Source organism: Electrona antarctica, assembly GCF_951216825.1.
Source record: "Electrona antarctica genome assembly, chromosome: 5".
In the NCBI taxonomy this organism is placed as follows: domain Eukaryota; kingdom Metazoa; phylum Chordata; class Actinopteri; order Myctophiformes; family Myctophidae; genus Electrona; species Electrona antarctica.
The window spans coordinates 31,332,636-31,358,276 of NC_136810.1; the positions used below are offsets into that span (position 1 = coordinate 31,332,636).

Consider the following 25,641-nt stretch of genomic DNA (forward strand, 5'->3'; position numbering starts at 1 on the left):
GTAAATCAATGTTTTCGGAAAAATGTCATTTTTATGTTTCCTCATCGGATTGACCAGCCTACTTTCTTTTCCTCACACTCGTCGTTTGCATCTGGCGTAATGTTTATTAATTATTAAAGGGAAAGCATTATTATTCATATATGGGCAATTTTGTTTGAAATATTTGTTTTGTTTTAAATTCTGTTTAGTAAACCCGCCTACACTACGGTCGCCGTCGGTCGGTAACGGTGGTGGTGGCTGGGGCGGTTCTATCATGGTTGATAGAGCTGGGCGTGGGCTCAACAGTCATCGTCTCTCTCTCTCGCGCTCTCTCTCTCTCTCGCTCTCTCTCTCTCTCTCTCTCTCTCTCTATTCGATTCTCTCTCGCTCTCTCTCACTGGAAGCACATTGTTCAACGCGGGCGGATTTTTTTCTACTCAGGTCGAATGAATGTCCTGACGCATTTGACTGAAAAAAAAAGAAGTCATTATTTTTATTAGTATTGTTTTCGGGGGATAATAAGAGCTTGTCTGTCCCCCTGCCCGCCCGGGGAGCGCCTAAACGAGAAGAACCGTGTGTTTCATCTGAGGAGAAGAAGCAACAGAGTTGAAACATTGTCTCTGGCAGGAACAACACGTCGCCCGTGTTATTGGAAGCTCTGCTTATTGTAAGTATGCAGCAGCGCACATTCCTGGCGTGCTACAAACACGTCGCTCCACCTAAACGCCGAATATGTATCATACACTCCGTAATACGACTGGGTGTCCGTTTGCCGAAAAAGAACAGATCTACTGTCTCCAAACTGACAGCCAGCTCGCAATGAAGATCTGTTCTTTTGCGGCAGGAGGCAGAGACACCAGTTGTGTATAAATGAAGGCAGGCGTTATGTTTTTGTAATAAAGGATGGTGTGTTGATTGATGGTATCGCGGCGAGCCGTTGCGCGTTTTGTAAATCAGTGGAGTGAAAGTGATGATCGCGGATCGCAGTTGACTGTTGTGTTGTGAGAATAGATTACGACATTATTGACGCCCCGGCAAAGCACTTAACAGCCCATTTCTGACGTTCATTATGCACGGTTTATAGCGCGACGCGGGGCGTTGGGGTCCGAGGCACAGCCTGGGTCGCACATGCATCATGACTCATGACATATTTCCAAACCACGTATAAAATATAGAATTTGATCATTTGAGCTCGGGTGTTCGAAACTTGTCAGGGAGGGAAAGGGGACCCACTGTGCTGTGATTTCTCTCTCTCTCTCTCTCTCTCTCTCTCTCTCTCTCGCGCGCGCAACCATTTGTAATTGAAATAGCCTACACAATGTCATATAGCCTACTATAGCAACGAACGAGCTTCTACATTCCACGGCCTGTTATGTGTGTCCAGGCATAGGCTACTACTACGGCCAAACCAGCTAGAGTAGCTGAGCAGCTATTGACGATCGTTGCTGTTGACTGACCGCACAGACACGGGTGACGCCCCGTCACATAGAGTACAAACTGAATGTAGCACTGCGGAAGTTGCATTCCATTACAAGGCGTTTGGAACTCCTGGGCCAACTTCTTGGAGGGATTTGATTTTGGGAAACTGTTGTGCCACGGCCAGGCTCGTTCAGCAAGGTGAAAGCAAGCCATGGAACAGGGACACGCAGACGCAAGAAAACTGCATGGGTCCGGTCGTTCAAAATATGACAGGGCAGATAAACCAACATCTGCTTGCTAAAGCATCCAGACTTTACTCCAACTCCAAGTGTGATTGTTAGTATCTAGAACCAGGTCCAGTCTCAGTTAGGTGACTTTGAAATGGCCCAATGACTCCGTCCATGTAATCATAGAATATATACGCCACTGGCCCACTGGTCAACACCTGGATATAGTTAACCATTGTGGGAGTGTGATGTCTCTCTTTGTGAGCTGCTGTAGCCTGAATAGTAAATACCCGTACGTAGCCTTATTGTAATTTGTGGTAAACTCGACAATAAATGAGACACAAACTCAACCATGCTGCTGACCACTTATGATAATCAAAACTCTCCCATCCATGTTTTACTCCACAAAAACATAGGCCTACATCAATCATGCCAAGTTGTCAACCCTCCCCTTGGAATGCCACTTCTTTGCATTTTCCATGTGTTTTTGTTGTGTCAGTGTGTAATATAGATATTTATCATATTTTGACATTGTCTGAGTAGATTAGCAACCAATAGCATGCATGTAGCCTACCCGTAGTTACCAGTAAGGCGCGATTCATACTCCTATTTTAGAGCCGAATAAAAGTCGGTTCGGCTCTGTAGAGCCTACAATGTGACGTCATTTGAGGTTCGGGGGGGTGGGTACCGTCCTAAAGTCGGCTCTTCGGTGCTACTGAAAATGAAACCGCTGGCACTACAGCGGTACAATAGGAGTATGAATCGGCCCTTAGTCTGTGACTGCAAATCACCATTAAATACACTTAAAGATGTTCTGCATTCCAGATGTTTGCGACTGCAGTGCAGAACAGAAAGTGTCCTTGGATGCTGACTGTGTAATTTTGTGTATTCCTTAAGTGGATGCTGATGAAGGAGGAGGCTAGATTATTTGTCTAGAGGGCTGACCGTGGATGTTGGCTGGTGGTGGTCTCTTTCTCTCCGCACCTCTCACTAGCATCTAACCCCAATTTGCAACAATAGATTTCTTTTGAATGGGTTGAATCCAGAGTTGCAACACAAGCTATTGACAGCCCATTCATCCAAACAGAAAAGTCCTATCTGATTGTTGCGACCTACTATGAAAACCTGCAAAACCCACCGTCCGTTAGTCGTGCCTCCATATATGGTTGTCAGTCCATCACGCCTCGTGACACATCACACCACCATATATGGCAGTCAGTCTGACCCCATCAAACCCTGGTTTGCCATACATGGAGAATACTGGATCATCACCTAGATCTGCAATTCTGCATACTGTATATGGAGCCGGCCAGCAACTCTACATCTGACCTCAAACCTCAAACCCTTCGATCTCCATATATGGATCTGATTTATTCTGACATTCCATATGTTGATCCGTCCCCACCCGTCCTTCCTCTTCGATGTCTCCCTTTTGACTGATACCTGTCCATTCAAACTCGGGCCGGCCCCAAAGCTATTAGTGCAGCCGCGCCCGGCAGCCGGCGAAAACTAGAGTTCTCAACAGGCCTGAAAATTAGGGCCCGGGCCACCCGGCCCTACCTGGGCCCTCATCAAGACACGCTCCATATATGGCCAATACAGAATTAATTCCATATGTTGATCTGACCCCCCATGCCAAAGCGGCAGCACTCGCCCAGCAGTCTGCCGTCACCTAGGCGGATGGATGCATGCACGCAACCTCGCCCTTTAGGGTCACTCACTTCTCCCCCTCAGGGCATCTTACTGGTTACAAAAAGCTTGAATTATTAGATTAGATTCAAGTCAACCCATTAAAACATATCTAGTGTTGCAAATTGCGGCTAGCTAGCAACTATGGTTATGCAGCTCAAACAATGCTTCCTGAGTTATTTTATTGACCAATGCGTAGGCCTGTCACAATTACATGAAATTCCTATATCTATTCTAATCACAATTATTTTTGCATCATCATTAGAATTGTTTCCATTCATCCTTAAACAGCTGGATGAAGTTAACAGAAATGTCATGTTACCATCATTATTTCCACATTGTCCATGCTCTTAACTGCTTTCAACTTGGCGTCACTATATTGGCATTTAGGCAAAAAATAGCAGGAAAAAACAAGCTTGCAATGCATCACGACGATGATCATGTGAGCTTGAAGATAATCGAAGTTATTACGGTATTAGTCATATCTGCCCTCTGTGTAATTTGTTTACAAAACCTAAAAGTCAAACAGAAAATGTAATTTTATTTGTTATGTTCAGGGATGTGTAGGGTGTTTGTCCCATTCTGAGTCAGATCGCAAGACCACTGATGAAATCTGAGGCCTCTCTTCTCTCTGATGGCTCATCCAACTGGCAGCCCTTTGTGTGGGGGCCACCCGGGCCAGGGGCTTTCAGCTGGCCTTTTCATCTGTGCTGCTGCTGCATCCACCACCTGAAAAGATGACCCAATGGGGTAAAGGTCACTCAGACAGCTCTTCAAGCGAAGGGCGGATGGTTTCAAAGAGGCCATGGCACACAGGCTACATGCAGTAGATACATGGTTGATGCATTCTCACCTGGGTTTGTGAGACTGAGAACTTTGCTCTAGAGTAGACCAATCATATTTGATTTGTCATCTTTGAGGGCTGAGTGCCTGAGTATTTACACCAGCATCTATGAATTGATAGATTCTCTGCTTCTCAATTATGTGAAATCCTTACCACCCTGTGTTTTTATTGGCTATGGAGAACAGAACAGTTATTCCTCAGCTGCCTGTCATCATTTATGGTTGGATGCCATTTAGGGGATGATGTCATAGGAGGTGCAGAGGGAGGGAGAGGGGGTGGTGGGTTCCAGTGGCTCCAGGATGGGTCCTGGTCTCTCAGTATTTGACTGTGATACCTCCCTAGAGAGATTCTCCTTACCATCATCGCTCCATTAAAAATCTATTATCCCTACTGTGGGCTTGTGGCTCTGCCAGTATGGATCCTTTAACCAATTAAGCGCTTTAATGGAGAGTGGAATGCATGTAGAGAAAGACGGCCATTCTTGTGCCCTCCTCCTTCCACAGGGTGTGTTCTCTTTTGAAAGAGGGGTTCTGTGCAAGGTTAAAGGAAGCTCTGTGCCATCATGGAAATGAAAAGAGATGTCATGAAAATATAACCAATCTGGCACTCTAGTAGCCACACAGGTGGGCTCTCTGGCAAAAATGTTGGCTTAAAAATGATAGGACAACGGCTTTGATTTTTCTTCCTATTTTCTTTCTTTTTCTTTTTCTTGTCTGTTTCCAGGTCGACCCCTTCCCTCCTGTGGTCGGCTGCTGTGCCCTTGGTTTATGAAAAAGAGCAGCCCTCTCTCTCTCTCCCTCACCTAGTTCCCCGTTCTTTTCTCCCATCACCCCTCCCTTGCTGCGCTGTGCTCGCACCCTCCGTAAGCTGTCATGTAAGATTATCCTCTTGGTCCAGGCAGGGCTCTAGGGTTTCAAAATGAACTGTTAATTTCCCAGGCTGGAGGTGGCGGGGGCTATAAATAACCTTACACACAGACATAGAGCACTCCTTGAGCAAAAGGGCGCAGCCATGCAAAGATTTAGTGGAGCGGGGAATGGAGAGGGTCATGAGACTGTGGACAGCACCATGGCTGTGGACCGGGGAATGGAGAGGGTCATGAGACTGTGGACAGCACCATGGCTGTGGACCGGGGAATGGAGAGGGTCATGAGACTGTGGACAGCACCATGGCTGTGGACCGGGGAATGGAGAGGGTCATGAGACTGTGGACAGCACCATGGCTGTGGGGAATGGAGAGGGTCATGAGACTGTGGACAGCACCATGGCTGTGGTGGACCGGGGAATGGAGAGGGTCATGAGACTGTGGACAGCACCATGGCTGTGGTGGACCGGGGAATGGAGAGGGTCATGAGACTGTGGACAGCACCATGGCTGTGACCCACCATGGCTGTGACCCTGGAGAGGGTCATGAGACTGTGGACAGCACCATGGCTGTGACCCACCATGGCTGTGACCCTGGAGAGGGTCATGAGACTGTGGACAGCACCATGGGGAGGGTCATGAGACTGTGGACAGCACCATGGGGAGGGTCATGAGACTGTGGACAGCACCATGGGGAGGGTCATGAGACTGTGGACAGCACCATGGCTGTGGGGGAGGGTCATGAGACTGTGGACAGCACCATGGGGAGGGTCATGAGACTGTGGACAGACTGTGGACAGCACCATGGCTGTGGGGGAGGGTCATGAGACTGTGGACAGCACCATGGGGAGGGTCATGAGACTGTGGACAGACTGTGGACAGCACCATGGCTGTAGAGGGTCATGAGACTGTGGACAGCACCATGGCTGTAGAGGGTCATGAGACTGTGGACAGCACCATGGCTGTGCACTGCACTCGCTCTCTCAAGTTGTATAGGTCGGTGGTTCCCAAACCTTTTCATGTCAGGGACCCCCAAAATGATAGTCATTAGCCTGCGGGCCCCCCATTTGAAAATTTATGCCAAGGACCCCCAAGAGAATTTATTTTGTGGCTCTAGCAGTGATTTTCAACCATTTTCATTTGAAGGCCCCCCGGTTTGACTTGAATTAGGCTACAGTGACGGTCCCCTATTTATTTAATGGCATTTCTTTTCTTTTTTTTAATGTTTTCTTTGTGGCTTTCGCCTTTATTTTATATTCTTTATGGAGGGACAGACAGTAGGCTGATAGGAAATGGGGAGAGAGTTGGGAGAAGACATGCAGTAAAGGCCGTCGGGATCGGGAGTCGACCCCGTGGCACACTGCCAGGCTGGATTACCAGCCAAGGTGCCTGGACCGCTGAGCCATGGCCCAGGCCATTTAATGGCATTTCTAACTCTGGTAGAATGTATATTGTAAAATCGAAGTAATTTAACTCTGAGTGTACAAATGGAACCACTCTCAGTGAATAGTACACACTATTCATCATTAGTGTTAATTTGAACCCGTAGTCCATTTCACACACGCACTCTCAGTGTTTATAACACTGAGGATTTTACTGTGTTATGACTTATGAGTAGGTAAGTTATGTGTTCTCTTGAAATCGTATGCTTTTTATCCGTCAGTCAGTGTATCACTCAAAATCCCCATACATGGGGAAAGCCCCCATATACAGTATGGTGCCCAGGTCTCGTGACATCACGTGACATCATCAGTGATGTAGATCCCTGATGTCGCAAATAAGCCCATATATGTAGATCCCTGATGTCATCAATATTGGCCAGCAACTCTACATCTGACCACTCAAACCTCAAACCCTTAGATCTCCATATATGGATATATGTCAGAACATGTTCTTCCCCATCCATCCTTCCCCTTCGATGTCTCTCTTTTGACTGATACCTGTCCATTCAAACTCTAGCCTGCCCCAAAGTTATTAGTGCAGCCACGCCCGGCAGCGAAACTAGAGTTCAGGCCCGAAAATTAAGGCCCGCCACACCTGGGCCCTCTTCAAACCCTGTACACTCAAGATACTGACCCCGCTGCCACCCTTAGATCTCCATATATGGAGCTGACCTGTTCTGACATTCCATATGTTGATCTGACCTCATCAAACCCTGTACACTCAAGACATGCTCCATATATGGCAATTACAGAATTCATTCCATATGTTGATCTGACCCCCCCTCCCCCCCCATGCAAAAGCGCCAGCGCTCGCCCATAGTCTGCTGTCACCCAGGCGGATGCCTGCACGCGACCTCGCCCTCAGGTGTCTTACTGGTGGTAAACTGGTTCACATTTTACATGTAAACCTGCACGCATGCGTGCTCTATGTGAGTGTGTACTACATGGAGGGGATGGCCATGAGTAGTACAGAGAACAGTGAGACCAGAATCTGTTAAGTGTTTAGATATCATGATTGGGGTTGGGAACCATTAGAATTTTAACGATTCTAGTTCCTTAACGATTCCCTCTTAATGGTCCGATTCCTTACCGGTTCCCTTTAACGATTCCTAGTATAGGGGGTTCCAAATGGACACTCACAGATTCCTTATGGGTCCATTAATTGGTTCCATTTGTACACTCTCAGAGTGGAATTAAAACGTTTAAGGACGGGATGCACACGCAGATTAGACACACCAACGGGCCGACATGCGGAAACAGCGGTCGGACATGCGATCGAACATGCACTGCTCCCGTGCTTGCGGTTAGGTTAGGGTTTGAGGTACGTTGTCGGTCTAATGACAGTCAGACCAATAGTATGTCTAAACTAAAGCCTGTACCTAGTAATTGTATAGCAGACATCACGTCCACATACCAGCTCTGGCAGTCTGGCGGTCTGAACTCTAATCATGATCCAATGTGGTTGTGTCCTCATCTGGCCCCAATACCTGGTTGGGCACTGGACACCTCACTGCTCCCTTGCAACCAGCTGCACAGACACAGCAGCTCCCTTCCAGCCAGGCCTTGCTGACAACAAGTGGTCCACAGTGAGGGGCACAACAGAAACTCTCTATCAAAGATTCATTTAGTCTTTCCTCCCCATATGTAATGTGTTGGATTATTAATCAGTCAGCATCATGGCCTAGTTTTGGAACTAATAGCATCTCTCTCTCTCTCTCTCTCTCTCTCTCTCTCTCTCTCTCTCTCTCTCTCTCTCTCTCTCTCTCTCTCTCTTTCCCCCTCAAATACACAAATAGCTGTAAAATGTGCATATTAGGCTGTAAATTTCAGTCCTCGGAACACACATTGAGATCCAGTTACTTTACTTAACATGCGTGATGAAACGAATCGTGTTGGCACGGTGGCACCTACTGTAGTGTAGCACCAGAGTATGAGTGAGCCTGATGTTAACCTTGTGATTTATGTTGTGGTGTAAGTTGTGAGGCTATAGGGAAGCTTGTTAAAGCAGTAGACATTATTATGATACATACTGTATTATGCAGGGTTTGGTTTGTTGGGGGGGGCTAGGGGGAGAAAGATGCTTAATGTGCTTTTGCTCGACCCCCATTTGTTGTCACCACTGGGGCAATATGTTTTACCCTGCTTCTGGTATGACTGAATTAAATGCATGCATTTCCTTTTGGAAAATGTTGAGTGTCTGATATGTATGTTTTGATATTGTGTTTGATGATAATATCACAATTGAACAACTCTGAACAAAACAAATCACACCCGTGTTAAGTGAGGGGCGCTCTTATCATCATACGTCATCATACATCATCTTATTCCGTCCAATCACAATTTGCGTCCTCACTTTTGTCTTCAATGTTTGTGTTTACACAAACCCAGAAAGCTAGGCATAGGAGGGGCTAGCGCTCATAAAAAAGCAAGAATAGATAGGTACAAATCAAACCCTGCATATTTTACTGGCTTGAGATTAGTCTCAAGTGGTTGGACCCAATATGTCATCAATTCCAGCGATGGATGGAGGTCTAAGAAACAAGGCATCATGTCTGGGTTTTGCCAGATAAATAGCCAGGGCAAGCCTCTGATTGGCTGGGTTGTAACGGAAGAATGATAACTTTTCACCCCGTTGCCGTTGATGGCTCAAAACAAAGCAGTAATAACAGGCTTAAGCCCTCCTAGCCCTGGTCGTTTTGCCTGTCCCCGTCTGCCTGTGTCAGCATCGGTGTCTGCACAGCCTGGTCTCTGCATTGCACGTACTGTACTCAACGCCCGTGTTTATTTACTGGGAGAAGGCTGTGAGGAGGAGCGAGGCTAGCTCGCTGGTTCTGGGCAGTGGTGAAAAGTAACTAAGTACATACAGTACATCTACTTAAAGGGGCATTCCACTCATTTTCAACATTTTACTATGTCATTAATATACCCTAGAGCTGTTGTGTGGAAATAATAAAAAGTACCCCCTATTCTGTGTTTCCTAGAACTGTAAGTATATGCAATTTTTTTCCCCCAGATCTCCAGTTCTAGGAAACACAGAATGGGGGGGACTTTTTTTTATTATTTCCACACAACAGCTCTAAGGCTGAGCTCACACCTTTCATGCAATTCTGTGCTCGTTGGATGCTCGTTGGATGCATGTTGTGTTGTGTCATGGCCGCCCAATGCATTTCCAATGGAGGTCACATGGTTTGACCCAACATTGTGTTGTGTGAGGGGGAGGGGCGTTTCGACTGCGCCCCTCCCCCTCACACAACACAATGTTGGGTCAAACCATGTGACCTCCATTGGAAATGCATTGGGCCGCTGGGCGGCCATGACACACCCCCCAATGAGCACAGAGAATTGCATTAACCGTGTGAGTGCACCCTAAGGTATATTAATGACATAGTAAAATGTTGAAAATGAGTGGAATGCCCCTTTAAGTACTGTACTTTACTTGAGTATTTCCAATTTCCAATACTTCTACTCCACTACATCTCAGAGGCAAATAATGTACTTTTACTCCACTACATTTATTTGAAAAGTTGAGTTACTAGTTACTTTGTAGATCTTGATTATTAGTCCAAAACATAGAGTAACCACTTCAACCCTATATACACTTCGGCCATTTGAAAATAGCCGATCTACAAGCTTGTAGAGCTGCTATTTTCAAGGATTTATTATACATTTCAAAACTTTAAATGGGACATTCTGAACAATTAGTACTTTGTACATGTTGAAGCCAATGCCTTTGTACTTTTACTCAAGTAACTGTTGAATTCCGGACTTTTATTTGTAATTGTAATTATTGCAGTATTGTTACTTTTACTGAAGTAAAAACTTTGAGTACTTTTCTCCACCACTGGTTCTGGGCTGGCATGGTCCACACAGTACACCAGCCAGGGCACACCTCTGGTTCTGGGCTGGCATGGTCCACACAGTACACCAGCCAGGGCACACCTCTGGTTCTGGGCTGGCATGGTCCACACAGTACACCAGCCAGGGCACACCTCTGGTTCTGGGCTGGCATGGTCCACACAGTACACCAGCCAGGGCGCACCTCATCATGCCAGATTGGTTTATTTACAGTGAGGAAGAAGGAAGATAAATGTTTGGCCACAAGATTGAGGGGTCGGGGTAATTCTCTTCCTGTTGTGCTTGAGAATTATAGCCATCGGGGTGTTTTTACAAGAAGGCTGCTGTTGACATTGGTGATGGTGTGGAGAGCTACCTGTTCCTTTAGAACACTGTGTGTGTGTGTGTGTGTGTGTGTGTGTGTGTGTGTGTGTGTGTGTGTGTGTGTGTGTGTGTGTGTGTGTGTGTGTGTGTGTGTGTGTGTGTGTGTGTGTGTGTGTGTGTGTGTGCTAGAGTGAATAAGTGGGTGAATGTGTGTTATGTATGTTGGTGAGCAACAAGTCTCCATTTTCTATCAATCATTAACATCAGTTACTGGCCAAGAGTCCACTCATCAGCAAGTCTGCTGCCTGATCAGCACACACACACACACACACACACACACACACACACACACACACACACACACACACACACACACACACACACACACACACACACACACACACACACACACACACACACACACACACACACAGATAGTCCGATGTTGTGACAGAGGTGTACTCATACACATATTCAGCATCTATTAATACAACACCACACCCAAGACCCAGGGACAAATATTGGACTTACGTGTGTGTGTGTGTGTGTGTGTGTGTGTGTGTGTGTGTGTGTGTGTGTGTGTGTGTGTGTGTGTGTGTGTGTGTGTGTGTGTGTGTGTGTGTGTGTGTGTGTGTGTGTGTGTGTGTGTGTGTGTGTGTGTGTGTGTGTGTGTGTGTGTGTGTGTTGTTTCTGACTCTGTGCCACAGCTTTAACCTTGTGAAAGGAGTTCTCTCTGGATGCTCTGTGTATCATGCTCGCTCAGACTGTCCTGAGGCCATGTTGATGTCACCTGTTACTCCTCTCCTCAAGGCAATGAACAGTGCAGCTCTGTGGGTATTTGTGTGTGTGTGTGTGTGTATTTGTGTGCTGGTGTGTTGCTGTCAAGAGTGCTCCATTCAGCGCTCGGGTGGCACAGTGGTCAAGTATACCCACCACTGTGGAGTCTGGGAGTTCGAATCCATTGCGGTGCATCTGGCTTTGTCGAGTGTATACCAGTGGTTCTCCACCTTTTCAGGCAGCGACCCCCCAAAAAAATGATATATTAAAAAACAATCATACCCCCCATTCTGACGAGATGTTGGGATGTAGGAGTTGAGGCATTCCATTTTGTTTGACTCTGTTGTGTTTGACCAGTTTTTTTTATAGTATAGTTTGTTATTTACTTTTGATGCAGTAATGGTTTTGAGCCTGAGGTATTAAAAGGGTCTTAATTTGTCACTTCACTGTCATCTGGGGGACCCCTCCTCCAATATCATGTTGGGAGTCCCCTGACCCACAGGTTGAGAACCACTGGTCTATATATACCAACATAATTGGCCCGTGTTCAGGGGAGGGAAGACGGGTCCGGTGGGGAGGGTGATATTTGTCACTATACACATACCGCTGGTGTGGCACCTTTCATCAGGTAGGTCAAAGGCTCTATGTCCTCCCGGTGGGGGCTCCTCACTGGCAGGTGAGTCAGTAGGATACAACAGCAGTGACGATACACAGAAATGTGTGTGTGGGCCTGTAGGGAGAAATAATCAATTGTGGAATTGAGGAGAAAAAAGGGGGTAAAAAGCATAAAAGTGTGTTCCATTGTGTTCCATTCAGGTCAGCCAAAATGCTGGTGATGGTCACCTGGCCTATAATGCTGCATTCACAATAGCGGCGACAAAGCAACAAGCTACATGAAAGGGGGAAACCACCCATTTTCAACATTTTACTATGTCATTAATATACCTTAGAGCTGTTGTGTGGAAATAATAAAAAATTCCCCCCATTCTTTGTTTCCTAGAACTGTAATTATGAAAAAAATCATTAACATGGTGAAACACATCTTGATGACATCATCAAGATGTGTTTCACCATGTTAATGACTTTTTTCAGACCTCTAGTTCTAGGAAACACAGAATGGGGGACTTTTTTATTATTTCCACACAATAGCTCTAAGGTATATTAATGACATAGTAAAATGTTGAAAATTAGTGGAATGCCCCTTTAAGTCTACAAGTGACGCCTGTCACTTGTGTCACTTGTGACACACTAAAAGTTGACCTCGCTTCAACTTTTTTTAGCACTCCAATGACGCAGTCAATCAGTCATAATGTTTTTGTTTCACCATTTCCACCCTCACGCCTTCTCTTCTCTTTCCCCACACTGTGCTAATGAACCCTACCTTCAACAGTGACTGCAGCCATGTAGCTAGCCACGATATGCTTTTAGACCATAGTGACTGCAGCCATGTAGCTAGCCATGCTATGCTTTTAGACCATGGAGTTGTTTTATAATAGTTTTTTAATGGGGACAGATAAACAGCACATAGCATCTGGCCCTAAAAAAAATCATTGCACATCGTGTCACCCGATTTTTTTTGTTTTTAAAACATCACAAAACATCACAGACAAAAACGAACAAAGACTAGACCATAAAGTTATATATAATTTATAGACCGGAAGCCCCGCCCCCCACTGTTCATTTCAATGGAAGTTGCTCTGTGGCATTTTGAAGCACCCGGAAGAACGCTCTACTTCCGCATTTTTCCGATTTGCCAACCAACATTTGGTTGGAACTGCCCGCCTGCAGTTCCAGCTTTGACCACTACGTCTCGGCGGATTCAGTGTTGGCCAGCTGCTCTGGGGGCTTGTTTTAGACTTGAGTCTTGTTTTTTTTCCTTACAGAATTATGACATAAGCAATGCCCATAAAGATCATAGGATGACAGATGAATTTAGGTGCGTATTAATTAAATCCTGACGGGTAACATAGTGTTTGTTGTCGTGTTATGTAATATGTAATCCACACAGGCACAGGCACAGGGGGCGAGTGTGTAAACATTGTTCTATATTGTGTTCTCATTTGCTCATTTGCTTGTATGTTCCCTTGTTCATTGCACATCACACAAGATACTGTAGGATAGGAATAAACTACAAGGCCATGAAGGCATCCATTTCAGATGGGGAGACTGCTCTGCTGGACACATAGCAGATGGATCTTCTATTCCTAAGTGACAGCAAGACCTCTATTTATGACGGCAGTGTTAGTCAGGGTGGGGCAGATACAGATAGTAGGGCCAGAGGGGGATAATATGTCCCGGTCGGACTCCCTAGTAACATTGATGTCATTGGGCATGCAGCATAACTTTATGGTAAAAGTAGGGACGGTTCAGCTTATAGGTTCCTATAATGGTCTTAAATTATATTAAGACCACAAAAAGCGCAACTTGACTGTGCATGTGCCTTGAGTCTGACCAGTTCACTTGTAAAATGGAAATATTTATATTTTATGTGGCTGAAATATGGGCTGTGCAAGATAAATACTTTTGACTGTCGCTCTAAAGCAGAAAGTGAAACTGAACTCCACTCTCTAGTCTGCCATGTCATGGAAAGGTACAGGATTTCCGAGGTATTTCCCCATGAGCTCTTGTCACGAGCAATGCTGATGTTGCATTGCCATTCTGTATGATGTCAACTTGACGTTGTTACCAAGAAAAGCTTCTGTCGTTCTATGGATGGTATAAAGAGATCGATATAATCCTGTTGTATGTCAAATAGAGAAAATAGCACATCTACCAACTCACAACGCATCACAGAGCTTGTAGATCGGCTATTTTCGCAGAATGTCCGCCTATAATGACATGTCCAGCAGTTCATGCAGTTCAGCTGCTTCTTGGAGACAATGTTGTCCCAACTCGATGGAGCAGAATTCTTGAGTGAAACATGACCAGATCAGCAGCAACATGTTTTGGTTCAATATTGGAAAACCACCATGGCTGCTTTAGGTTAATCTTCCTCCTCTGTCATTATTACATGATCTTCTCCTGTGGCAGACGTACATTATCAAGTCGTTACCAGGAGGCAGATGTGGTTGTCCTTTGGTAATAGATGTGTCACACATGATGTCATCGCTTACCACAGTTACCAACATCTCTGGCAGCTCCACCCATATGACTACTTCCTCTGTTCATTGACTCACCTCCCTCAGCCCTCCCTCTGGCCAGCACTATATTGGTAGTAGTCTCGTGTAGCCAGACAACTATTCCCCAATCTCCTAATGCTATATAGAGGCTGGAACTACACTTAAGGAAGCTGGCATTTCCGTTCACCAAAATATATTTTAAAATATCTTTACATTTTATTTGTTTTATGTCCATTTCTACTAAGCAGGATATATGCTTAAATGATTTCGATTTATATTAGGATAAAGTTGCACGTCTGTAAAGACGAAATGGAAGTGGGGAGGAGACTTCCGCTTTATCGCTTACTCATGATCAGAGCTTCCATGCTCCAGACTGTATGACGGAAGCATTTGAAGCAAGACTATATTGGTAGTAATGCTACATGCCATATAATCCTGGTGACGATTTAACTTTGGGAGTATACAAATGTAACCAAATGGACCTGTAACATTAGTATACTTTCAAGAGTTGCAAATGGATACATCAATAATTGGTGTGTGTGTGTGTGTGTGTGTGTGTGTGTGTGTGTGTGTGTGTGTGTGTGTGTGTGTGTGTGTGTGTGTGTGTGTGTGTGTGTGTGTGTGTGTGTGTGTGTGTGTGTGTGTGTGTGTGTGTGTGGCGCACATGCAAGTACATGAACGCAGGCAGGTTTCTCTAGCTGAGACAATAGTCAAGACTGTGTGATGGCACAGTCAATACAGACTTACTGTCTGAGTTATAACTTAGTAACTACGGCAAAATCTTTTATCATTCTTATATCATTCCTCTTTAGTGCTCGATTCAACTATGTAATGGAACATCAATTAATTAGATTTCCGTTGTTAGCAAATAGATTTAAATTATTGCTTGCTACCTGCCATTTAAACATCACCCCAAAAGGTGAGCCAATTCTCTTCAGTAGACTACATGAAAAATGTAATCATTCATTTGTCTCAGATTGAAAAAGTATTTGTAGAGAAGATATGAGCTGTGAGCTGAATAACAGACTACACAGAGTGAAATCACTCAAGTCAATTCCTACAAGACTTCCCCTGAGGCAGACATGGTATATCTTTTGAGTGGTGCAACCACTCCTATAGACAGCTATGTGTGTGGCTGTGTCAGTTCTGTTTACATCGGGAGTCTGTCCAGCTTCTTTTTAATGGTCTTAATTTGTGGCCATCTCTGCCCTGTATGTTGACAGGGCATTAACTGGATTCAGTGAGTCCACTGGGGAGATTGAAGGAACACCTGCAGTTATAAAACCTGCTTCTGACCCACCTATGGGCGGAATTTATAGACGAAATGCACTGAAAGGTTCATCTAATAGCCTGTTGATTTGATCCAGCTTAACCAAGACTGGGAAACGGATGCCGAATCCTTTTCTCATTAGACATTTAACAACATACAGTATTTTAAAGCTTTCCTTTTACTGTGTTGAGGCGAGGGTCATAAATTCAACAAGCAGATATTTCAAAGCGATGAATGTTTAAACTTTGTTCAACCTTGAGTTGCATAGCTACCTACCTGGGCATAAACGGTTCTCAGAAATCACTTGAAGTACATAAACAACTGCACACAAAACCGATTCTGGAAATATATATTAAAAAGTCCTGGTACCTAATTAAGTTCTCTATCAACAAAACCGATATGTCACCAATATAACTCTTATAACTTTTCGCCTACGGAAGGAGCGCACACAAACAGAAGCAACACAAACATGATGGACAACATTTGGACTTGCATCATGCCCAGGTAGCTTTACCACACAAGGTGCTACCGAAGTTCAACATCACTTTAATAATAGTTTGTTCCTTTAGTGTCTGGTGTACTCTGTCCATGTGGTTGTGTTCAGAGGCAGGCATTGGTAACGTGTGAAGCCTTGGTGATGAGGATCACCCTGCCAGTGTCACACTGCTCTCTCTCTCTCTCTCTCTCTCTCTCTCCTCTCCTCTCCTCTCATGCAGACTCTCGCTGCCCTCAATGAGCATGAGAGGATTTGGAACATTGAGTACCTTCAGCACATTTTTCACATTCCCCTCTGAGGGTCTCAACCTCAGCCCCTCCGCTACACGTGCACGCACGCACGCACGCACGCACGCACGCACGCACGCACGCACGCACGCACGCACGCACGCACGCACGCACGCACGCACACACACACACACTCACACACATGACACACGACACACACACGACACACACACACACACACACCGCGAACACTCCTGACTGTTGGGTCAGAGTAAGAGCTGTTGTGTTTATATGGGCCTGCACCATTGCTTACGAACAGATTTCTCCTCCCTCCCACTTTAACCACTTTCTGCCTGGCATCCCTATTTTAGGCATCCCTATAGGCGAAACCAAAACAATTGTACAACAGCAGATCTACTGTACAACTACAAGCTCATAATGCATCACAATGAGGCACGCAATGAGACACGACACCGGCGAGTACTGAGTACTGCAACACTATTATTTGTTGTACGACTAAGTATATATAGAACATAAGTGGTTAAGCCCATAGATATATATAAAGGCTAGATGGCTCAAGGCGGAGTCTCTGACGTAGTTCACCCGGCGGCCATCTTACTTCGGGGCTACAGTACAGTATGTCCAATGGCAGCTCAAACAAAAACAATCATAACTCGCTCAAATCTTGACGGATTTACAAATGGGTTGGTTTATTACAAACGTTGTCAACGTGGCTATGATTCAGGACGCTTATTGTTTTTTTATATGAACGTCTCTGATGTTTATAACAAACCAAACCGTTTGAGAATTGGTTGAAAATTTAGCAAGTTATGGTTATTTAAAAGTACATGCCCCATAGACACAATGTTATGTGGCCCCGAGGTAAGATGGCCGCCAGAGCGCGGGTGAGCCATCTAGCTTTCTTATATATATCTATGGTTAAGCCAACTGAAAGAAAAACCCACTAGAGACATTAAGACAGCCTATCTGTCATTGCTTCAGTTCTACCATATCCGATTTGGTGTCTGTCATGTCACCCGCTAATGTTTCTGGGCTTCAAGCTCAACCTGACAATATATGTATATATATATATTTAATTTTGCTGGCACGCTTGCTAAGCTCTCTGTGGTCTGTGTGTTGTCTTTGATGCAGAGCGGAGTGTGGTGAGCAGCAGCACAGAGGATGACGGAGTACAAGCTGGTGGTGGTGGGAGCTGGAGGTGTGGGCAAGAGCGCACTCACCATCCAGCTCATCCAGAACCACTTTGTGGATGAATATGACCCCACCATCGAGGTATGTATATGGCACACATCTGCACATGCTCAGACACCTCAAGTCATCTAACCAGAGCTGGTGGTGTTGGGCGGTATAATAAATGTCCACGAAGGACATTGGTCTTACAATAAAATACAATGACAATTAGGTGTGTGTACATCAGATTGAGAAGGTACGTTTTTTATTTTGGCAATGTACCGTATGTTTGCAAATACCTTGGAATTTGGCGTGGTATCTGCCGCTGACCACCATGTCGGTATTGTCTGACATCTTGCCCCTGGAATTATTCTCTATTACTGCAAAGACCAGCACTTCCCAAACCAACTTATTTAATTTATGAGCAGATGCTCTATCAATTCAATTCACCAAAAGGCCAGTTTTTTTTTCAAGAAGTTCCCTAATCTAGTTTGGAGGTGAACCATTTAGTCTGCCCTACTACCTTGCAATTCCATTTGTCTTTGCCACGAGAAAGAAATATTTAGACAGGGCAAAGAATTGACAGAGCTAGAGAGAATGTTTTGTCCTCTCTTCTGTTTCCCCTCTCTCTTTCTCACCACGCCTGCCTCTGGCTGGACAATGTCCTTGTTGTGTATGTGCATTCCTAGCCCCTATGCTCTGACACACAAAGGGACTGCACTCCATGTTTGTGTGGCTGGGTTGGAAGGCTAAACATTGGCTACACTGCCCCTCTGACAGCCTGCTGCTCATCTGGACAGAGAATGTATTTTAATTACAGATATTGGTTAGTTCATTCTCAGCATCTCCAGCTGCATGGACATCATTTCAGATTTGAGATCAGTGTTGATACCTGTTATTCAACACAGTGTTGAATCACTTAATACCAAATAGTACTAAAAAAACATCTTTAATGCTTCAGTCAGTTTTTAATATCGTCTTAACCGAAAGTTAACAATAGCTGCAAGAGCTTTGTATACATTAAATACAATTTGCCGTGATCCCCCCCCCCCTCCTAAAACACGATCATCAGTAGGGATGCACTGAATGGGAAATTCTTGGCTGAAACCAAATACCGAATATAGGACCGAACAGTTGGCTGAAAACCGATTAGCCGAATATGATTAATATTATATATCATTTATTTATATTGACCAGTTTTTGTACCTTATTGCTGTCATGGCCGTACCTTTGTTGTAGAGCTACCTGATTATGGCAAAAGACATGATTACATTTTGATCACGTCCTCACAACCAAACGGTAGGTTATGAAAGGTAACCCTCTTTGACTATTCGGTTTCGGCTCTAAAATCAACTGAACTGAATACCGAATATGCATTGTTTGCCACTATTCGGCCGAATAGTTTCGGTGGCCGAATATTCGGTGCATCCCTAATCATCAGGTACTATGATTATACTAGGAAGATGATTTTATGTGGCCACACACACCCACCAGTTCATTAAGTATACCTCGTTTTCAGGTGGGTGGTGACCCACCTGAACTGAAGCCACACCCACAGCTGTTGTATGTTAAAGGGGGAGGAGTTAGGGAAGGGGATGATATTGTGATGTCACTAACGTGGTGGTATTTCGATTGGGACTCAAAGGCCTTTCAGGAAGAAACCAAAAATACACAGAGATGACATATTTGAATATTATAACCACACCTGGGGGTCTATTAGAGTTAACTCCATAGACACATTCAAAACAAATCATATATCTATCTATCGATCTATAATATGTGTGTGCGTTTATGTCTAGTATGAATAAGATTAAATGTGAAAACCACATGTATGATTTGGCTGCCCCCTAAAAGGAGTTTGCCCCAGAATGTTTGGTCAGCTTTTCATACTAACTGCTACATATTTGGTTGGTGCTTAAAAAGTATCAACGTGCAATCCAACCTTAATTGACTTTAATCTCAATTTCATCTCAATCATATCTCTTTCTCACCACGCCTGTGTGTGGCGCTTTAAAATGACTGGAATACCCTTTTTTTTCAGGATTCGTACCGGAAGCAGGTGGTGATTGACGGGGAGACGTGTCTCCTGGACATCCTGGACACTGCAGGTCAGGAGGAGTACAGCGCTATGAGGGACCAGTATATGAGGACAGGGGAGGGCTTTCTCTGTGTCTTCGCCATCAACAACACCAAGTCCTTTGAGGACATTCACCAGTACAGGTGTGTGTGTGTGGGTTAGGGCAGCGGTCTGCAACCTTTTTTTAACCCATTTAGACCTGAGGCCGATTAAAAAAAGGCTTCTAAATCCAGTTTTCTGAAAAACCTATGTTTCTGTCAGTGATGCTCAACCTTTCCATGTCAAGGACCCCCGGAAGTATCTGTATTTGGCTGTGGACCCCCTTCTGAAAAAATGTTGTTCCAGGGACAAGATTTGAGTTAAAAACGTTCGCTGGGAATGAATATATATTCACGATTTGCGCCACATCTACAAGCTCTGAACTCTGTGCTGAATATTTTCTTTCACATTGTTATAATGATCATTATTAGACTAATAACCCCACCTATCTCCCAGACTCCCTCCCCAGTCAGAGTTCAGAGTTTTAATGAATGTAGTATGTGCAGGATGTAATTTACATACAAATTTATTTGACTAATTTTTTTAATAGTTTATTTGAAACCAAAAATACTCTCTCACACACTTATGCCAGTGTGCCAGTGACCACCCTCCTTATGCCAATGTTGGCACTGGTACCTAAGGTTGCCTACCCCTGGGTCAGGGGATTCACACAATGATGACTAATGCAGATGATGAGCTCTATTATTGTTTATTTAATTGCGTTAAAGTGCTTCGTATGGCTGTTTGTATTATGTGCTATGTTTGTGTGTTTTGGGTGCTCTCATAGGATCTGGGTGGGGAGGGGTGCATGCGTTTGTGTGCGTGTGTGCCAGAGCCCTGCAGTAGCTGGATGATGTCATGTTGTAGCGTTTAACACAGCTAAAGAAAGATTAGCCTCCGACTGTAAGATTACAGCACACTGCCAATGAAATTGATCCTGACTCAATTAGAGCAGAGGGGAGAGGGAGCATGCCCAAGGACAGAGAAGGAGAAAGGGAAGGAGAGATCAGAGAAAAATCAGATGCCAATGAATATTCTTTTATGCGATAACGTTGGGATTATCTGACCACAACCAGCCTTGTGTGCGCTATGTCGAGGTGACCGCATTCTGCATGGCCTTGCACAGGCTTGTTTGTGCCGAGTTCGACACAACTAACCACTGACATCACTTGGAAAGGATGAACATTCGCGCAGCCCGCAAAAGGATGTATGAGCTTAGACTACATGCTAGGAATAGGTGCAGGTCAAGGCTCTGCAGCATTATTTAAAGATCCTTCATTCATTTGTCTGGCACAGCCCGTTATAAATCTCTATACAACTGAATGCTCTTCTAATGGCTGATGTATGCTTGGTTCCACACAATGTTGCGCATAGCATAGCAAATGTACAAAAGTACATCGCAGATCTACAAGCAAAGTATAGTATAGATCACCCTTAACGATGGCACAGTGTACCACCTGCCTTCTGTTAGGCCTAGTCTCTACACAAGCGTCTTTCACTTGTACTCTCTGGATGTGAACCCACCGGTGCTGTCATCCCAGACTGCACAGCATAATAAGACTATAGTTGCTTATTTGTTTTCACAGGTATTCTCAATTCTGCACTACTAGACTTTATATGCCTGCATAACCAGCAAATTACGATGAGTGTGGTCATAAAATGCCATTTGCGGGGTCTGTCTCAAGACGTGCGTTGGACGCTGGGGGCTGACCGACCATAGCAAATGTAACCTGCAGTCCTTCAGCTCAGGGAGAAATGTACAGAGGCAGAAGCCATGGGATCGGGCTGATAGATTGATCTGACCCACTCCCCTCAGTCACTCAATCCCTCAGCTGGCTAGCTTTCAGGCTGGCTGCTGTGGTGATGAGGTAATGCTGCCTGCTTGCTGTCCACCTCCCCCCTCCTTTCTCCAGCAGTGCAGCACAGCCCAGCCCCAGCAGGCCCCCGGCCCTCCTCCTCAGGGTCCTAGAGCTCCCCTGGCTGGTTGGCTCTCTGGCAGTAGAGCTGCTGTTGTTTATGAAGCAGAGGGGGTTCTTGACGGAGAAGGCGGCTGTATGCACGCGAATAAACACTAGGGTGTGTCCACTGTGCACGAACCCAAAACTACCAGACTGAATAGAAAATGTGAATTAACTTGTCTATTTTTTCACTTCCCCTTCACAGAGAACAGATTAAACGTGTCAAGGATTCCGATGACGTTCCCATGGTGCTTGTGGGGAATAAATGTGACCTGCCAGCACGCACGGTAGACACGCGGCAAGCACAGGAGCTGGCCCGTTCGTACGGCATTCCTTACATCGAAACCTCTGCCAAGACACGACAGGTAACCATTACAAGTACTGTACACAGCCTCAAGTACACGACCTCGCCCAGATGCAAAGGCAGGAACAACAGCAGGGTCTAATAACGGCTCCCCTGCGGATCTATGAGCCACATGATGTCATACTTCCACCCAAATATGGAGGGAGGAGGCAGGAAGGCAGATCTGACATTATGAATTCACAAAATCGGAAGAATATTCACTAGGGTTGTCCCGGATTAAGGATTTGTATAGTCAACTATGATTGGCCAAATGTTGACTATTGGGTTTTTCTCAAAGATCGTTCACGCTACAGGTAACATAAGATATGAATTAGGAAGTCAATGCGAAAACAAAATCATGTCACATGATTAAAAAACAAAACCTAATAGAATTCAGATTTGTTTCTCACGATTATTTATTTTATTTTATTGTTAGTTAAAAAGTGCATGTAGGCCTGGGCCGTGGCTCAGCGGTCCAGGCACCTTGGCTGGTAATCCAGTCTGGCAGTGTGCCGCGGGTTCGACTCCCGATCCCGACGGCCTTTACTGCATGTCTTCCTCCCCATCTCTCTCCCCATTTCCTGTCAGCCTACTGTCTGTCCCTCCATAAAAATATATAAAATAAAGGCGAAAGCCACAAAAAAAACATATATAAAAAGAAAAGTGCATGTAAGAAATATTTTATTGAACATAATTTTGACTAACGTGTAGTGACGGCCCCGGACACCAGGGGGGGGGAAATGCCCCCTTACCCCACTATAAAATCTGTGCGAGAGCCTCTTCTAGATGTCTCGCCCCATTGGCAGCCACAGCGTAGGAATACAAGCGTACATACAGTATATCATGTAATGTAGGCTACTGTAATCTATGCCATCTTGCTCATCATCATCTTCTTACATGTTGTTGTGAAGAAGGCAGAGCAGATAGACAGAGAGACCCCTGTTACTGAACACAATGATTACTATCAGAACATATGTAGTTATTTAACACTTATTTTAACAAAGGAATATCACTTACCCTACCTTTGTCAGATGGTTATGGTTGCCATGGTAATGATGTTTAACCCATTCAGGCCTGACGTCGAAATTAAAAAAAAAAAAGTTTTCTAAATCATGACAATTTTCGGAAAGATTTGAGGCACATTTTAACGATTTTTCAAAAATAGCAGACCTACAAGTTCATAGCGCGCCACTCGGTGGCGCGCTATGAGCTTGTAGATCTGCTATTTTTCAATAGCTAAATTATAACAATGTTTAAAACGCTAACGCTAACGTGACATGGATGCGTTCCAGGTCTCAATGGGTTAATACTTGAATAGAACAATTAGTTGTGATGTGCTTTGCCGTCACTTGGTATGTTGTTTGACATGTATGGGGCATCCAGATGGCAAACTCAGAAAACCAGGCTCTGTGTAAAAATAAACGTAGCCTGATTCAAAATTCATAAGCTTTGTGAATCTTCCATGGTTGTCTACACCCTCTCCACACCATTATAAAAGTACAGCTACAGCCTTGGGTCGGTCTGACTCTTCTCTCTCTCTCTGTGTGTGTGTGTGTGTGTGTGTGTGTGTGTGTGTGTGTGTGTGTGTGTGTGTGTGTGTGTGCGCGTGTGCGTGCGCGTGCAGGGAGTGGAAGATGCCTTCTACACGCTGGTGAGAGAGATCAGACAGCACAAGCTGAGAAAGTTGAACCCTCCTGATGACCCTCAGGACTGTATGAGCTGTCGATGTGTGGTATCGTGATGCAGGTAAGACGTCGTTCCCTGGATCTTGACACTGTGAAATCCTCAGTGTTCATTTAATGTTAATTTAACTCTGAGAGTTAAGGTCATTACACACTGGCGAATTAGCGACGCGAATAAAAAATTCGACACCGGAGCGAACACCGGAGCGAACAAATAAAGAGCGAAAACGGTCGCATTTTCGCACATTCGCACATTCGCCACTGATGTGGAAGCTTGCATTGACTTCAATTGGTTTTAAAAAAAGGCGAATTATTCGCACGAATAATTCGCGTCGCTAATTCGCCAGTGTGTAATGACCTTTAAGGCCACTGTCTGTCATACATAAATCATAACATAAACAAATGGATAGCTCCTACCGTCAATAATGTTTTAGGTGATTGACTCATCTCTTGATTGACTAAAGGTGGCCTTACACTAGCCGATTTTTTTCAATCTGAAATCTGATAGCACCACACACTACAGGATAATCGGAGCGGGCCAGAGCAAATATCAAACATTCTTGATGTTGATCGGGCCGATCCCGATCGCGCTTTGAGCGGTCGGGCACCCCCCGAGCGTCAAAAATGCCCGATTATCGGCTAGTGTAAGGCCACCTTAACAACGGATATGTTATTCAAAAATGGTTTTCTTTACATAAATGTAAAATTTGTAAACATTGAAGTACAAAAATACCTATATTTTTATTCGAGATGAGAGACAAAAGTTCCAAATGGCATGTTTTCCATCTACGAATCAAACGCTAATTTATATGTTCGAATGAATCCCACATTGGGCCTTTAAGAATGTTTCCAGTTGATTTTCCAATCAATGCAACAACCTGATGGATGTAATAATATCTTTCTCGTTTTCTTTCCCTCTCTAGCTCACCGTTGCAGGGTGAGGATAGGATCTACAGTACGATGCATAGAGGCAGCATGGACTTTGAAGATTGAAAGCTGAAACAACTCGAACATAAACTTTTTCAAAAGAGATGGCGGTCAAAGCAAAAGCAAGCAAGGAAAACCACCACACTTGACTGTACCATATAGACCTTTCCTTTTATTGAAAGGAGGACTTGGACCCTTGGCCTAAATGGCTGGCAGAACTAGGTTCTCCTAGGATGGTCTGTCCTCTCTTTCGGTCCATGTCTGCCTATGAGCACCACCACTAATGACTGTCGACTCCAGTGTGATCTCGCTGGGCAGCTCCCTGAGTTCCTGCTAACTTATTGTTTTACAGTCTCAACACTGGTCTTAAAAGGGGGCATCATGCGCCCCCTCACACCTTGAAAGCCTAATTCCCTCCCCAGCCCCACCTGCTCCCCCTGGAAAGACTGACTGGACTGGACTGGATATTATTTTAACCGAGGCCACTCGTAAACACCGCATTCCGCTTGACCACACCATACCTGTTGCTTCTAGAGTGGCTGTGCAGTAACCTCATTATACTGGATGCAGGGGTATGAAGTCTGACATGAGTTGCCATGTAGGAATGATTCGATTTTAAACATTGTTCACTGGTTCGCCTGGCCATAAAATGTTTGACTTTACAGAGGATTCTTTTATATATATAATTGTTTTGTTTTTTTCCCTCTCTGAGGGTTATGAAAGTGCTGTTAAATGAATAGGGATGTTTATTTCAGGTGACAGGTGATTGCCATGTTTAATGACCTGTCAAACTCAGCCAGAACCCAGAGGCTTTAATGAAAAATAAAAAAATAAAACATGGACTCAAATTCAGAGATTGCAGCTGCCTTCACCCCCCGTGGCTCCAAATGTTTGTGTTCTAAAGGTTCTCTTTG

General features: G+C 44.7%; 2 protein-coding genes across 2 annotated transcripts in view; one reads left to right on the top strand and one right to left on the bottom strand.

The window, feature by feature from the left end:
• LOC306923494 (tRNA (guanine-N(7)-)-methyltransferase-like) overlaps positions 1-25,641 on the bottom strand; it is a 167,431-nt gene that overhangs the window by 125,198 nt on the left and 16,592 nt on the right. The gene's annotated exons all lie outside the window — the stretch shown is intronic.
• Positions 377-25,586, top strand: hrasa (HRas proto-oncogene, GTPase a). The gene is made up of 6 exons (XM_079501052.1): positions 377-646; positions 17,663-17,803; positions 19,743-19,921; positions 21,981-22,140; positions 23,743-23,864; positions 24,724-25,586. The coding sequence occupies exons 2-5, from the start codon at positions 17,693-17,695 to the stop codon at positions 23,857-23,859; spliced, it is 567 nt and encodes a 188-aa protein (XP_079357178.1). The 5' UTR covers positions 377-646; positions 17,663-17,692; the 3' UTR covers positions 23,860-23,864; positions 24,724-25,586.

Coding starts and splice junctions, on each gene's coding strand:
- hrasa (XM_079501052.1), top strand. CDS start 17,693: ATGACGGAGTACAAGCTGGTGGTGGTGGGAGCTGGAGGTGTGGGCAAG. Junction 19,922..21,980: donor GAGGACATTCACCAGTACAG/GTGTGTGTGTGT, acceptor TCCCCTTCACAG/AGAACAGATTAAACGTGTCA. Junction 22,141..23,742: donor CCTCTGCCAAGACACGACAG/GTAACCATTACA, acceptor GTGCGCGTGCAG/GGAGTGGAAGATGCCTTCTA.